Source organism: Anomaloglossus baeobatrachus, chromosome 1, assembly GCF_048569485.1.
Source record: "Anomaloglossus baeobatrachus isolate aAnoBae1 chromosome 1, aAnoBae1.hap1, whole genome shotgun sequence".
Classification (NCBI taxonomy): Eukaryota; Metazoa; Chordata; class Amphibia; order Anura; family Aromobatidae; genus Anomaloglossus; species Anomaloglossus baeobatrachus.
Genome location: NC_134353.1, coordinates 634,365,353 through 634,382,110, shown reverse-complemented (window position 1 = coordinate 634,382,110; position 16,758 = coordinate 634,365,353). Strand labels below are relative to the sequence as shown.

The 16,758-nt window shown below is 48.7% G+C and overlaps 1 protein-coding gene across 1 annotated transcript in view; it reads left to right on the top strand.

Moving 5' to 3' along the window:
* Positions 1-16,289, top strand: part of HAUS4 (HAUS augmin like complex subunit 4) — a 33,063-nt gene extending 16,774 nt beyond the window's left edge. The window contains exons 6-9 of the mRNA XM_075340961.1: positions 1,214-1,359; positions 14,715-14,845; positions 14,914-14,982; positions 15,057-16,289. Coding sequence (XP_075197076.1) covers positions 1,214-1,359; positions 14,715-14,845; positions 14,914-14,982; positions 15,057-15,240 — 530 coding nt within the window. The 3' untranslated portion in view covers positions 15,241-16,289. The remainder of the gene's footprint in view (positions 1-1,213; positions 1,360-14,714; positions 14,846-14,913; positions 14,983-15,056) is intronic.
* The last annotated feature ends 469 nt before the right edge of the window (positions 16,290-16,758 follow it).

The following is a 16,758-nucleotide window of genomic DNA, read 5'->3' as shown; positions in this document are numbered from 1 at the left end:
TAAGGTGGTATCCCCGTTTCATCTTAATCAGGATATCTCCTTGCCTTCCTTGTGCCCTCATCCAGTTCATCAATTGAAAAGGATTTGCATTTGTTGGATCTCGTGAGAGCGCTCAGGATCTACATTTCCCGCACGGCGCCCCTGCGCCGCTCGGATGCACTCTTTGTCCTTGTCGCTGGTCAGTGCAAAGGGTCGCAAGCTTCCAAATCCACCCTAGCTCGGTGGATCAAGGAACCAATTCTTGAAGCCTACCGTTCTGCTGGGCTTCCGGTTCCCTCAGGGCTGAAGGCCCATTCTACCAGAGCCGTGGGTGCGTCCTGGGCATTACGACACCAGGCTACGGCTCAGCAGGTGTGCCAGGCGGCTACCTGGTCGAGTCTGCACACTTTTACCAAACACTATCAAGTGCATACCTACGCTTCGGCGGACGCCAGCCTAGGTAGACAAGTCCTTCAGGCGGCGACGGCCCACCTGTAGGGTAGGGCTGTTTTTACGGTCCTATCACGAGGGGTTATTATACCCACCCAGGGACTGCTTTTGGACGTCCCAATTGTCTGGGTCTCCCAATTAGGAGCGACAAAGAAGAAGGGAATTTTGTTTACTTACCGTAAATTCCTTTTCTTCTAGCTCCAATTGGGAGACCCAGCACCCGCCCTGTTTGCTTAGGGATTTTTGTTTGTTCAGGTACACATGTTGTTCATGTTGAATGGTTTCGGTTCTCCGATGTTCCTTCGGATTGAATTTGTTCTTAAACCAGTTATTGGCTTTCCTCCTTCTTGCTTTGGCACTAACACTGAGGAACCCGTGATCCCACGGGGGGTGTATAGGCAGAAGGGGAGGGGCCTTACACTTTTAAGTGTAATGCTTTGTGTGGCCTCCGGAGGCAGTAGCTATACACCCAATTGTCTGGGTCTCCCAATTGGAGCTAGAAGAAAAGGAATTTACGGTAAGTAAACAAAATTCCCTTCTTCCCTATACAGTATTATGTTACTGTATATTCCCAAAAACAAGTACATCATTAAGTGCAGAATGATCAGGACAGGCCTATAGGACACACGAGTTTCATTTATATGGGTCGTTATATGAACCAATATTAATTTTAGGTGGGGGAGGTAAAATATCTTTGCTTAATACGGTTTTATTTGGTTTTAATCAGTAGATTTACCTGGCATGGTTCACTATAACCAATGTGCATTTATGCCTTATTACTCAGATGAGGAAGGTGAAGCTCTCCGTGCTGCGAAAGCTCTTCGCCTGGCCACGACACTTGAGGATGAAAAAAGAAGGTTAAAAAATGAAGAAGAAAAACATGCTGAAATGGAGGCTTTACTTGAAAAACAAATGGAGTTTTATCCTTCGGTAAGTTAAGAGGATCATCTACATTATTAGTCTATGCCACGAGATCTGGCCGTAGATAACAACTATACAATACAACTTCCCTTTAGGCGTCTGTCATCTCATCTCTAGTGATGAGTGAACAGTAAGATGGTCGAGTTCTTGGTACTCCGATCGAGCAGGTTGGAAGCTCAGACGGGCTTGACTCGATTACCGAGATTAATAGAACTTAATGAGAAACTTGAGCATTTTTCGGAAGACTCTTTCAAGAAAAATGCTGGAGTTTCCCAATGACTTTCATTATACTCGTTACTCAAATCAAGCCTCGTACCGATCACTCATTCATCTTACTGCTCGCTCATCACTTCTTATGTCATCTTGAACATCACATTCCAGTATCAGAACCACTCTGTTGGGGCCAACTGTTGCGTGACAGTGTAAGACTCTTATTTTTTTTGTGTATTGTATGAAAATTCAGCTTCTCTTCTCAAAGATGTTCTCTGCATCCACTCTGCGTACTATAAACTGCTCTTCCTGCTGTACAGTGTCAATTGTTCAGTTTTTATATTTTACTCGATCAAACTTTCTTGGGTACAATATGACAAGCATAGAAAACTCCAGCATCCAGTCCAGATAGTAAAATTTAGTTATTTTCTTTATTAAATTTTCATTAAAAAAGCCATTGATATGGCGTGGTGCCAACCATACATGAAGACGCGTTTCGGACGTCGCAGCGTCCTTGATCTCATGTGATCAAGGACGCTGCAATGTCCGAAACGCGTCTTTTCCTGTATGGTTGGCACCACGCCATATTGATGGCTTTTTTAATGAAAATTTAATAAAGAAAATAACTAAATTTCTTTGTCGCTCCATTGGGAGACCCAGACAATTGGGTGTATAGCTTCTGCCTCCGGAGGCCACACAAAGTACTACACTTTAAAAAGTGTAACCCCTCCCCTCTGCCTATACACCCTCCCGTGCATCACGGGCTCCTCAGTTTTATGCTTTGTGTGGAAGGAGGCACACATCCACTCATGCATTCTCATTTTAGTTATATCGGTTGGAAGAAAAGTGGGCCCCCACGGGGCCCCCGGCATGTTCCCTTCTCACCCCACTACGTCGGCGGTGCTGTTAAGGTTGAGGTACCCATTGTGGGTACAAAGGCCGGAGCCTCATGCCGTTTTCCTTCACCATCCCTTAGCGGCTCTGGGAGAAGTGGGATCCTGACCGGTCATCCAGTTACTGGGACCGTGCTGCCTCCGCAGCCCCTGTGGGAATCTGCCGGACAGCAGTCTATTTATCCTCAGGGACCGGGCCCTGCATCTCTAAGGTACTCTGTGTCCCCATGGGGACTGTGCAGGGAGCGCCTTCCTCCCGGACGCTGCAGCAGCTGCTGATTTGTGAAGACTGGACTGGATGCTGGAGTTTTCTTCACTTGGATCTAGGAGTGGCCTCTCTTCCGTGCACCGTCTGGGATTATCTCCACTGGGTGAGCTGGTTTTCCTGTATACATGGAATATGACAAGCATGTATTCTTTTTATTAGGGGGGGGGTGATTTAAACAGGTGTCGTGTTTTTTTTTGTTTTTTGTTATTTTTTTAAAAGTCTTTATTGAAAGAAAAAAAAGCAAGGTACACAGACATATCCAAGATAAAATAAAAGGAAATACCGTATTTTTCGCTTTATAAGACGCACCTGATTATAAGACGCAGCCCCAAATTTGGTGAAGGAAAAGAGATTTTTTTTTTTTTAATGTTAAATTGGGTCCATCTTATGCCAGTGTCCGTCTAACAAATCATATAGGGTATATGTCTCTTATAGCCCCCCCATCCTAAAATTAGCCCCCCTTAATCTGGATATGGCCTCCTTATATTGAATATAGCCCCCTTGTGCTGGGACACGTCCCCCTGTGCTGCCCATGGCCCCTATAGATGGGACATCTCCACTGTGTTTGATATGGCCCCCATACAGCTGCCCATGGCTTTTATAGATGGCACACCTCCCCTGTGTTAGATATGCCCCCAGGCTGCTACCCATAATAAAATAAAACACTCTTTCCTTACCTTCTCTGCGCTGTCCCTCTGTGTCTCCCACCTCGCAGTTGAGCTCTGGCTTCCTTACTTCCTGGTTCTTGCTGCCGGTCATGTGATCGGCACGGCAGAGTGATATCATCTCTGCCTGCCTTATCACAGACAACAGCAGCAGGAGACCGGTGATCAGCGCTGGAGGTAAGTAAAGCTTTTTTATTTTACTATGGGCAGCAGCACGGGGGCCATATCTAACACAGGGGGGATCATGTGCGATCAAAGGGAGCACAGGCACATATAATATGCCACGCTGCCCCAGCCCCTCAGCGTGATGCAGTTTCAGCACCACACTGCTGGACAGCGGCTGTGCATATTATATGAGCCCGAGCAGGAGATCTAACGCTGCCGCCCGCAGCTTTCCCTGACCCCAGCAGCGCTCCAGAGCGGACCCTATGTATATATGTGTGTGTGTGTGTGTGTATATAATATATATATACACCCCCCCCCCCCAATATATTCGGTTTATAAGACGCACCCCCTACTTTCCCCCAAAATTTGGGGGAACAAAAGTGCGTCTTATAAAGCGAAAAATACGGTAGTTTGTCAGTAGTACAACAAAAAAAAAAGGAAGATTAGACAGCATATATTAAGTACTAGATGTACTACCCGGCTTCGCCAGGGTTAATAACTGTTGTTGACAAAATAGAATGTATTAACAAAAAATGTATTCTGCACACAAACACCACAAAACAAATTAGAAATGTAATTATTAAAAGGCAAAAACTAAGCTAATAGAAGCATTTCACAACATATATTTCAATACCACAGATATTCCAGACACATTTTAACTAAATTGGCCAAGTAATGTGCTCCGGTCTGTCTCTTTTCCGGTCTGTCTCTCTTTTCCGGTCTGTCTCTTTCTTTTCCGGTCTGTCTCTTTCTTTTCCGGTCTGTCTCTTTCTTTCCAGGTCTGTCTCTTTCTTTCCAGGTCTGTCTCTTTCTTTCCAGGTCTGTCTCTTTCTTTCCAGGTCTGTCTCTTTCTTTCCAGGTCTGTCTCTTTCTTTCCAGGTCTGTCTCTTTCTTTCCAGGTCTGTCGTTGTTGCATCACAGAATCTGTGACTCGGCAGCGATTTCGCTAGCGATCTCGATATGTGTGAAGGTACCTTTTAGTCCCCATATGGGCATTAATGGAAATTAAATTTAAAGGGTGCTCTCTAATGTCTACTGGGATAACCCTTAACACCTAGTCTACATAAAGTCTGATCTGGACGTAAGTAAAATTATCGCCCGCCAGGATCGGATACTTAGGGGAACTTTACACGTTGCGACATCGCTACCGATATATCGTCGGGGTCACGTCGTTAGTGACGCACATCCGGCGCCGGTAGCAGCATGGCAATGTGTAAATACTAGGTGCGACGATGAACAAGCACAGAAGCGTACAATATCGCTGATCTGTGTAACGTTGTTCATTTCCATAATGTCGGTTCGACCGCAGGTACGATGTTGTTTGTCGTTCCTGCAGCTCCACACATTGCTGTGTGTAAACCCGCAGGAGCGACAAACCTCTCCTTACCTGCGTTCCGACGGCAATGCGGAAGGGAGAAGGTGGGCGGGATGTTATGTCCCGCTCATTTCCGCTTCTATTGGCCGGCCGATGAGTGACGTCGCTGTGACACCGAACGCACCTCCCCCTTGAAGGAGGGATTGTTAGGCAGTCACAGCGACGTCGCCGAGCAGGTAAGTGCGTGTGAAGCTGCCGTAGCGATAATGTTCGCTACGGCAGCAATCACCACATATCGCATGTACGACGGGGGCGGGTGCTATCGCGCTGGACATCGCTAGCCATTGCTAGCGATGTCGCAACGTGTAAAGCCCGCCTTCATGGCAATGTCCTCTGAGGTAAGAGGGCGTTGTTTATCAGACAGCAAATTACAAACTAATCGACAGCTATTATTCCCAAGTACACAATAGACAGGAGGTGGCTTACCCTGCAAAAAGTAGAGATTGCTCTGAAAAGGAAGAACTGAGATGTGAGGGTAGAGTCCACCAAGTTGTCTTGCAAAGCACCAACCCAGAACAACTGACCATAGTAAGGGGTTCTCTTTAACCTCTATGGGGACATCAACTGGTCGCAGATGGAGAAAAGAAGGGAGACTAAAGGGTCCACACAGAGCCTCATCTATTGGGGTATTAGTAAAGTGAGTGGAAGCACTGATCCAATCCAGAGAATGTCAAAAGATGACCACAATACTGTAAAGGCCACCCAAAAATGTTGTTTGTAACTTAAAAATACTAGTTCTGGAACCCCATTCTGAAATCCAAAAAAATTGATGGAAGGCCCTCGTTAGAAGCCGGTCGTTGGCTTTAGATAGCAAAACCAGCTATGTTTGTCATTGAAAAAGAAGTTTAGGGAAAGAAATAATTTTAATAAGATGGGCCTTAACTGCAAAGGACAGTTTAAGGGATTTCCAGGATTGAATTTCCGTCCGCACAAAGTTGAAAACAGTAAAGCCAAACAATCCATACTTAAGGGTTCGTATAAGATGAGACCATGATGCTCGATCGAAGGCTTTATCAGCAACAAGACTGACCAGTATATTTTGCTTGGCTTCATTTTGACGACTATGTGTAATGGCAACCAATAGATATTAAAGGTAATAGACCGGCCATGAAGAAAACCTGTTTGAGATGGAGTAAGAATATCTGGAAGCATGGACTGCAGCCTATTAGCCATAATTTTAGTAAGCAGTTTAAAACCAACATTTAGAAGGGAGATTGGGCGATATGAGGCAGGAGAAGTGGGTCTTTGCCTGGCTTCAACAACAAGGACAAACCAGACTCATTAAATTGGTCAGCCAGAGAACCAGAATTAACAATATGATGAAAGAGAGAGGTTAGGTGATCTGAACGGTTTTGAGATTATTTATTTTTTTTAATGTATTTATTAGTCCTCGTAGGGGACTTAAACCTGAGCGCTTGTGCTAGATACAGCAATACTACAGAATTGCTTTATATAGTAAAAATCTGTCTCCTTTTAAAGCTCACCTACGTGATGGGTTATTCTTATTAGGCTATGTGCCCACGGGACAATGTACTCGCGGAATTTGCCGCGGAAAAACCCGCAGATTTATCTGTATTTTCCAGATAAATCCGCAGGTTTAAGCAAGCACAGACACTCCCTATGTTACCCTATGGGATTTGGGGAGTGCTGTATCAATGCTGCGGTATGTGCGGCTGCGGAAAATGCTGCGGATGTCCCGCAGCCGCACGTAACTGCATGTCAATTATTCATGCAGAAATATCTGCTGAATTCCTGGCTTTCCACTATGGAGATAGAGGCCGGGAATTCCGCAGATATTTTTGCAGTTGTCCTGCAGGTTTACTGCAACAAAAATGCTCAAATCCCACAGCAATTGATAGCTGCAGATTCCGGGGAGCAGCTGCGGGAAACCTGCGGAAAAAATCCGCGAGTACATTGTCCCGTGGGCAGATAGCCATAATAATAATATTATTAGTTATTATAGCGTCATTTATTCCGTGGCGCGTGTGTGTGTGTGTATGTGTGTATATGTATATGTATATGTATACGCATTAGCAACTCGGCTACGCCCCGCCCCCTCACGCATTGCACGCTCGCTCTGGCCCCGCCCCCTGCATGCATTCCCCGAAACGACACGGAGCCCCGACTCCCAGGTGAGTGCTGTACCCCCGGGAGCCCACATCAGCGTACGCCGCCGTGAGTGCTGTACCCCCGGGAGCCCACATCAGCGTACGCCGCCAACCCGGCCGACACATACCCTCGCATTGCTGGGGTTGCCGCCATATGCTGGTGTGGGCTCCCGTGCGAGCGGGGGGCGGGGTACGCTGGTAACCATGTAATATTGTGTAGCATGGTTACCAGCGTACACCGGCTCCCAGGTGAGCGCATCAAGGTCCTGCAGCGGCGGAACACACACACACGCGCACACATAAGAACAGACACACACACACACACACACATCAGATCACACTCACTCTCACACACACCTCACACACACATCAGATCGCATCCACACACTCACAACATCCCGTGATATCGCTTGCTTCTCGGCGGCGATCCTCTGTGTGCAGTGACCTTCCAGGACCTGCCGGAGGATCACCTGGCCAGAAGCATGTGGTATCTCTGGATGTTGTGAGTCTGTGAGCGCGTATGTGCGATATCGTCAGTGTGTGTGTGCGTGTATGCGATCGGGTGTGTGCGTGTATGCGATCGGGTGTATGCGATCGGGTGTGTGCGTGTATGCGATCGGGTGTGTGCGTGTATGCGATCGGGTGTGTGCGTGTATGCGATCGGGTGTGTGAGTGTATGCGATCGGATGTGTGCGTGTATGCGATCGGATGTGTGCGTGTATGCGATCGGATGTGTGCGTGTATGCGATCGGATGTGTGCGTGTCGGTAGAAGGCAGAGGAGCACGGCGTGCAGCACAGCTGCTGGGACCGCACGCCAGAGGGGTGCACAGCATGGGGGATGGAGCACGATGGGGAGTGCGCAGCATGGGGATGGAGCACGTTTGGGAGTGCGCAGCATGGGTGATGGAGCACGATGGGGAATGCGCAGCATGAGGGATGGAGCACAATGGGGAGTGCGCAGCATGGGGGATGGAGCACAATGGGGAGTGCGCAGCATGGGGTATGGAGCACGATAGGGGGTGCAAACCTCCCCTCCAAAACACACACACACACACACACACACACTGCACAACACACCACACACACACTGGGAACCACAAACACCGCCTACACAGACACCCACACACACAGACAACGCCGCACACACACAAACACCGCGGCACACACAAATATACGCACATGCCGCAAAACACACACATTGCACAAAACATACCTCCCACCAAAACACACACACACACACACACCCCACACCCACACAAACCGCGCAACACACACACACACACACACAACGCTACAGACACACAGCGCTCCACAAACAACGCAACACACACAACGCAACACACAAACACCGCTCTCACCCACCCCCACACCCAGACAACACCCAAAACATGTACAGCGCCCCACACAAACACTTGGTAACTACACACAACAACATCATATATATATTATAACAAAAATCATACATTAACTACACAATACGTAAATTCTAGAATACCCGATGCGCAGAATCGGGCCACCTTCTTGTGTGTGTGTGTGTATGTGTGTGTGTGTATATATATATATATATATATATATATATATATATATATATATATATATATATATATATATATATATATATATTTCTGAGATTATTGTATACATAAACACAAGTACAATAATCATGAATATTACAAAAACAGACTGGTACAGGAGGAGAGAGGATCCTGCCCGCGAGGGCTCACAGTCTACAGGGGATGGGTGAGGATACAGTAGGTGAGGACAGAGCTGTTTGCGCAGTGGTGTACTGGTCTGAGGGTTGTTGTAGGCTTGTCAGAAGAGGTGGGTCTTCAGCTTTCAAAGAAGCTCCATGATGACCGGTATAGAGGTCTTCAATGCACCCTCCCAGCTGTCGGAGCAACCCATCGGCACCCCACGTTGGCATCACGGATGCCGATGGGCACATATGAGTCGGTAAACCAAACCTTCGACTCTGACTCCTACATACAGTTAGGTCCAGAAATATTTGGACAGTGACACAAGTTTTGTTATTTTAGCTGTTTACAAAAACCTGTTCAGAAATACAATTATATATATAATATGGGCTGAAAGTGCACACTCCCAGCTGCAATATGAGAGTTTTCACATCCAAATCGGAGAAAGGGTTTAAGAATCATAGCTCTGTAATGCGTAGCCTCCTCTTTTTCAAGGGACCAAAAGTAATTGGACAAGGGACTCTAAGGGCTGCAATTAACTCTGAAGGCGTCTCCCTCGTTATCCTGTAATCAATGAAGTAGTTAAAAGGTCTGGGGTTGATTACAGGTGTGTGGTTTTGCATTTGGAAGCTGTTGCTGTGACCAGACAACATGCGGTCTAAGGAACTCTCAATTGAGGTGAAGCAGAACATCCTGAGGCTGAAAAAAAAGAAAAAATCCATCAGAGATAGCAGACATGCTTGGAGTAGCAAAATCAACAGTCGGGTACATTCTGAGAAAAAAGGAATTGACTGGTGAGCTTGGGAACTCAAAAAGGCCTGGGCGTCCACGGATGACAACAGTGGTGGATGATCGCCGCATACTTTCTTTGGTGAAGAAGAACCCGTTCACAACATCAACTGAAATCCAGAACACTCTCAGTGAAGTAGGTGTATCTGTCTCTAAGTCAACAGTAAAGAGAAGACTCCATGAAAGTAAATACAAAGGGTTCACATCTAGATGCAAACCATTCATCAATTCCAAAAATAGACAGGCCAGAGTTAAATTTGCTGAAAAACACCTCATGAAGCCAGCTCAGTTCTGGAAAAGTAGTCTATGGACAGATGAGACAAAGATCAACCTGTACCAGAATGATGGGAAGAAAAAAGTTTGGAGAAGAAAGGGAACGGCACATGATCCAAGGCACACCACATCCTCTGTAAAACATGGTGGAGGCAACGTGATGGCATGGGCATGCATGGCTTTCAATGGCACTGGGTCACTTGTGTTTATTGATGACATAACAGCAGACAAGAGTAGCCGGATGAATTCTGAAGTGTACCGGGATATACTTTCAGCCCAGATTCAGCCAAATGCCGCAAAGTTGATCGGACGGCGCTTCATAGTACAGATGGACAATGACCCCAAGCATACAGCCAAAGCTACCCAGGAGTTCATGAGTGCAAAAAAGTGGAACATTCTGCAATGGCCAAGTCAATCACCAGATCTTAACCCAATTGAGCATGCATTTCACTTGCTCAAATCCAGACTTAAGACGGAAAGACCCACAAACAAGCAAGACCTAAAGGCTGCGGCTGTAAAGGCCTGGCAAAGCATTAAGAAGGAGGAAACCCAGCGTTTGGTGATGTCCATGGGTTCCAGATTTAAGGCAGTGATTGCCTCCAAAGGATTCGCAACAAAATATTGAAAATAAAAATATTTTGTTTGGGTTTGGTTTATTTGTCCAATTACTTTTGACCTCCTAAAATGTGGAGTGTTTTTGTAAAGAAATGTGTACAATTCCTACAATTTCTATCAGATATTTTTGTTCAAATCTTCAAATTAAACGTTACAATCTGCACTTGAATTCTGTTGTAGAGGGTTCATTTCAAATCCAATGTGGTGGCATGCAGAGCCCAACTCGCGAAAATTGTGTCACTGTCCAAATATTTCTGGACCTAACTGTATATTGCTTATAGTTAGGTGAACAATTTATTGTAGTACATGAACATGTGTATGTGAACATCAGACATTTAATAATTTTTATGAAACAATAATCAAGATATTTGGATAGAACATAAAATATATTTATTGGATTACAACTTTAGAACACAAACTGTAATAAATTGCAAATATGTAATATATATGTAATTTACTGTATATTACATAGTGTATCGTGTGTATGTATGTGTATAATATATATATATATATATATATATATATATATATATATATATATATTATACACATACATACACACACACACGAAATATATGTAATTTACTGTATATTACATAGTGTATTACATATTTGCAATTTATTACAGTTTGTGTTCTAAAGTTGTATTCCAATAAATATATTTTATTTTCTATCCAATTATACTAAATGTTATTATTTAGTAAAATATTCAGCACATTCTGCATTGCACTACTGTCCCCAATTTATGATATATTTTAGGGGTCGGAGTTGGTGCATTTTATACCGACTCCGACTCCTCCAAAATGAGCTCTGACTCCGACTCCACAGCCCTGCATGCCGGCATACTATTAATGCCGCTGTCACAGTTTGACAATGGCATTTAGGTGAACAGTCGTGGGCAGAGCTTCAGTCCACTCGCAGCTATTAGAGGCAAGTGCTGGCTGTGTGTCACAGCCATTATCTACTGCAGGGGTGGGGAACCTCCGGCCCGCGGGCCGCATGCGGCCCGCCATGACCTTATATGTGGCCCCCGGGCAGATTCCCGGGGGAGGCAGTGCTGGTGCTGTCACCGCAGTTTGCTGCCGCCGGCCCTTTAAATCCACACATTGCTGTTTGTGCTGCAATGTGTTCTCCCGTCGGCCAGTGCCAATTGTGGGCGGGTCTACAGCAGCCTCAGCTTCCAGCTTTGTGTGTCCGCCCCCTGCCCTCCGGAGATCAGTGCCTGCCTTCTCCTTCTGATGCAATGTCCGGCTCCTGCACTCCGGTGATGTGAGTGCAATGCTGCTGTGAGTCCAGTGCCGACCCTCTGCTGCTATGTGCCCTGCCCAATGCTTTGTGCCTCCTCACACCAGTTCTGTAAACCCTCACCCCCAGAGTTGCATGAAACTCTCAGCGCAGTGTGGCCCCCAATGTCGTGTGTGCACCCCTCCCCCAGTCCTGTGTGCAGCCCATCACCCAGTAGTCCTGTTTGCACCCCCCCAATCCTGTGTGCACCCCTCCCCCAGTCCTGTGTGCAGCCCCCCAATGTCCTGTGTGCACCCCCACACAATCCTATGTGCAGCCCATCACCCAGTCCTGTGTGCACCCCCCAGTCCTGTGTGCACCCCCCAGTCCTGTGTGCACCCCCTCCAGTCCTGTGTGCACCCCCCCAGTCCTGTGTGCACCCCCCCAGTCCTGTGTGCACCCCCCCAGTCCTGTGTGCACCCCCCCAGTCCTGTGTGCGCCCCCCCAGTCCTGTGTGCGCCCCCCCAGTCCTGTGTGCGCCCCCCCAGTCCTGTGTGCGCCCCCCCAGTCCTGTGTGCGCCCCCCCAGTCGTGTGTGCGCCCCCCCAGTCCTGTGTGCGCCCCCCCAGTCCTGTGTGCGCCCCCCCAGTCCTGTGTGCGCCCCCCCAGTCCTGTGTGCGCCCCCCCAGTCCTGTGTGCGCCCCCCCAGTCCTGTGTGCGCCCCCCCAGTCCTGTGTGCGCCCCCCCAGTCCTGTGTGCGCCCCCCCAGTCCTGTGTGCGCCCCCCCAGTCCTGTGTGCGCCCCCCCAGTCCTGTGTGCAGCCCCCCCCAGTCCTGTGTGCAGCCCTCCCCAGTCCTGTGTGCAGCCCCCCCCAGTCCTGTGTGCAGCCCCCCCCAGTCCTGTGTGCAGCCCCCCCCAGTCCTGTGTGCAGCCCCCCCCAGTCCTGTGTGCAGCCCCCCCCAGTCCTGTGTGCAGCCCCCCCCAGTCCTGTGTGCAGCCCCCCCCAGTCCTGTGTGCAGCCCCCCCCAGTCCTGTGTGCAGCCCCCCCCAGTCCTGTGTGCAGCCCCCCCCGTCCTGTGTGCAGCCCCCCCCAGTCCTGTGTGCAGCCCCCCCCAGTCCTGTGTGCAGCCCCCCCAGTCCTGTGTGCAGCCCCCCCCAGTCCTGTGTGCAGCCCCCCCCAGTCCTGTGTGCAGCCCCCCCCAGTCCTGTGTGCAGCCCCCCCCAGTCCTGTGTGCAGCCCCCCCCAGTCCTGTGTGCAGCCCCCCCCAGTCCTGTGTGCAGCCCCCCCCAGTCCTGTGTGCAGCCCCCCCCAGTCCTGTGTGCAGCCCCCCCCAGTCCTGTGTGCAGCCCCCCCCAGTCCTGTGTGCAGCCCCCCCCCCAGTCCTGTGTGCTGCCCCCCCCCAGTCCTGTGTGCTGCCCCCCCCAGTCCTGTGTGCTGCCCCCCCCCAGTCCTGTGTGCTGCCCCCCCCCCAGTCCTGTGTGCTGCCCCCCCCCAGTCCTGTGTGCTGCCCCCCCCAGTCCTGTGTGCTGCCCCCCCCAGTCCTGTGTGCTGCCCCCCCCAGTCCTGTGTGCTGCCCCCCCCAGTCCTGTGTGCTGCCCCCCCCAGTCCTGTGTGCTGCCCCCCCCAGTCCTGTGTGCTGCCCCCCCCAGTCCTGTGTGCTGCCCCCCCCAGTCCTGTGTGCTGCCCCCCCCCAGTCCTGTGTGCTGCCCCCCCCAGTCCTGTGTGCTGCCCCCCCCCAGTCCTGTGTGCTGCCCCCCCCCAGTCCTGTGTGCTGCCCCCCCCCAGTCCTGTGTGCTGCCCCCCCCCAGTCCTGTGTGCTGCCCCCCCCAGTCCTGTGTGCTGCCCCCCCCAGTCCTGTGTGCTGCCCCCCCCAGTCCTGTGTGCTGCCCCCCCCAGTCCTGTGTGCTGCCCCCCCAGTCCTGTGTGCTGCCTCCCCAGTCGTGTGTGCAACCCCCCCCAGTGATGTCTGTGCCTCCCCCCAGTGATGTCTGTGCCTCCCCCCCAGTGATGTCTGTGCCTCCCCCCAGTGATGTCTGTGCCTCCCCCCCAGTGATGTCTGTGCCTCCCCCCCAGTGATGTCTGTGCCTCCCCCCCAGTGATGTCTGTGCCTCCCCCCCAGTGATGTCTGTGCCTCCCCCCCAGTGATGTCTGTGCCTCCAGCCCCTCCAGTGGTGTCTGTGCCTCCAGCCCCTCCAGTGGTGTCTGTGCCTCCAGCCCCTCCAGTGGTGTCTGTGCCTCCAGCCCCTCCAGTGGTGTCTGTGCCTCCAGCCCCTCCAGTGGTGTCTGTGCCTCCAGCCCCTCCAGTGGTGTCTGTGCCTCCAGCCCCTCCAGTGGTGTCTGTGCCTCCAGCCCCTCCAGTGGTGTCTGTGCCTCCAGCCCCTCCAGTGGTGTCTGTGCCTCCAGCCCCTCCAGTGGTGTCTGTGCCTCCAGCCCCTCCAGTGGTGTCTGTTCCTGCAGCCCCTCCAGTGGTGTCTGTGCCTCCAGCCCCTCCAGTGGTGTCTGTGCCCCCAGCCCCGCGTGTGGTGTCTGTGCCCCCAGCCCCGCGTGTGGTGTCTGTGCCCCCAGCCCCATGCCCCCAGTTAATTAATTGCTTCACCCAATATAGCAGGGTCATTTAAACATTGATAATTTTGTGCGGCCCCCGAAGGTTGGTAGAAATTTCCAAATGGCCCCCGACAGAAAAAAGGTTCCCCACCCCTGATCTACTGGATATGGTGCGGATGTCGGTAAAGGCTTAAAATCACAGGAGAATTTGGTGAACTTTTTAAATGGCTCTCAGATGGATTAATTTGTTATTTAGCCATAAAACATTTTGGTGACCCCAATTATAGAAGAGCATGTATCTGGCATGATAGCGTAACACGATATCTCAAAGGTTAATTGAGCTTTGGGAGAATCTCTTTTTCCGACAAAATGTTCATAAATGATAAAATATTTATCTGGATTTCCTTGGGCAGGAACCTAAGCAAGACTCTACTAATGGTGCAGATTTGCCAAGGGACATATCTAGAATATAACCTAGTGAAAACCCTATGGTAAACCTAAAACTTACAAGATCTCATTGGCTCCTGTTGTGATTTTTAGGTTCTCTTTCGTTGCCTCTTGCTCCTCCGGCAGGCTGCCTCCAATCTCCGTCTTCAGGCACAGTCTGACATAGACAAGATAAATGTCGAATACCTGGAAACAAAGAGTAGCGCATTGTTCCTAAAACTACGGTAAGAGTTGTGGCGCTTCTACTCCTCTCGCACAGGCACATCCTCACCATCTTTCTTCTCTCTCACAGGATGGAAGAGCTCCAAGTTCTCACTGACACGTACACTCCTGAGAAGGTAGAAGTTCACAAATACATCAGGTAAAGGAGGGGAACAAATGCTCTACAACTGGGTAATATAACTGCTCCTTGCTCACTTTTTTCCCATCTTCTAGGTCCAGTTTGGAGGCTGCTGTGAAATCTGAAAAGACTGAACTGGCGGCATCTAAACAGATCCTCGCCTCTTATGAATTCCTGGGCACAGAATTTGAGGAGATGGTTCAAGAATATACTCGCCTAAGAGATAAGATTAAGGACAATCGCTGGGCCATTCAGGAGCTCAGTAAAACTTTACCGTGAGAGATGATGGATTTGAGGTTATTAATTCCACTTATTCTAGACGGGAGACAAAGACTTTATTTCTTCCACTGAGCTCAGCCTTGCAGGAGTAGAAATGATCTGTTTTCTTTGTGTAATGTGATGTTTGATGTCTACAAAGGAAGTTGCTGATCAACACATGTTCTCTGATTTTCTTTACGCCATCTGTTTCTTTTTCTGTACATTATATATAATTTAAAACTGGTTTGAAACCTTTTTAAAGGGAACTTGTCATGTTAAATCCATTAACCTGCAGAAATGGGGTTAATCTGCAGGTTAATGGCATTCTAAAACTGCACGGCCGCCCCACTTAACACATGGCTATCGGTAGGAAATTAACTTTATTCCTCACAGCAGCCTTGGGCTTTCAGTCATGGAGTTGCTGCCGGTGTGGCTACAGTCACCACTTAGCACATAGTGGCAGCCCCAGCTCTCACTGACATCCAGCGCTGTAGTAAATCAGTGCTGAGTCTGCTGTCAGTCAGTCCTGAGGTTGTGGTTACAGTTACTGCTCACCTATTTACTGACCAGTGACTGAAACCTTTGACTGAAAGCCGGAGGAATAAAGTTCATTACCTCCCAGAAGCTGGACTTTCTCCTCGATATCCACGAGGCTTTAGAATGCTATTAACCTGCAGATTAACCCCATTTCTGTAGTTTAGTCGTGTTTTTTTTTTTTGTTTTTTTTTTTTTTTTAAAAACACGACAGGTTCCCTTTTAAATTATTCTATTATGCAAGTGTATTTCCTTCATATATGATGGATTAAGCCTAATAACACTGCAGAACATTGGTCGTCATCTTTATATAGGGGGAATAGTTACTGGCTTTGAATAAACCATACAGAGATGTCACATCATCGGAATCACTCTCACTTGATGAGCTTGGGGTTTTTAATGTAATTCTATAATCTACTTCTAGTACTTTAATCCACAGATTCATTTAATAAATCTGTACATAATGTTTATTTTTTTCTAATGGTAATTATGTAACTTAATGCACTATGAAATACTTTAAAATAAAAATTGTTATAGACAGATACCTGGATTTAAGATGTGATGACTTATTCTGCATAATTTCCTAGGTAGATAACAGAAAGCACAAGAGAGAGGTGTTCAATGCCGCGCCAATAGATCACTTCAGGAGATGTTCAGATCAGTGTCACTTTATTGTCATTCAGGTCGACGCGTTTCTGGAGCATCTGCCCCCTTCATCAGGACCACCAGGAATAGAAATAACATCCAATCCAAGAGATTGGATGTTATTTCTATTCCTGGTGGTCCTGATGAAGGGGGCAGATGCTCCAGAAACGCGTCGACCTGAATGACAATAAAGTGACACTGATCTGAACATCTCCTGAAGTGATCTATTGGCGCGGCATTGAACACCTCTCTCTTGTGCTTTCTGTTATCTACCGTTTTTGGTGGCTGCAGCCCTGGATCTTTTGATACATGCGATTATAGTAGTTGTGGCTTCTCACAACTACAATTGGTGAGTAGGTT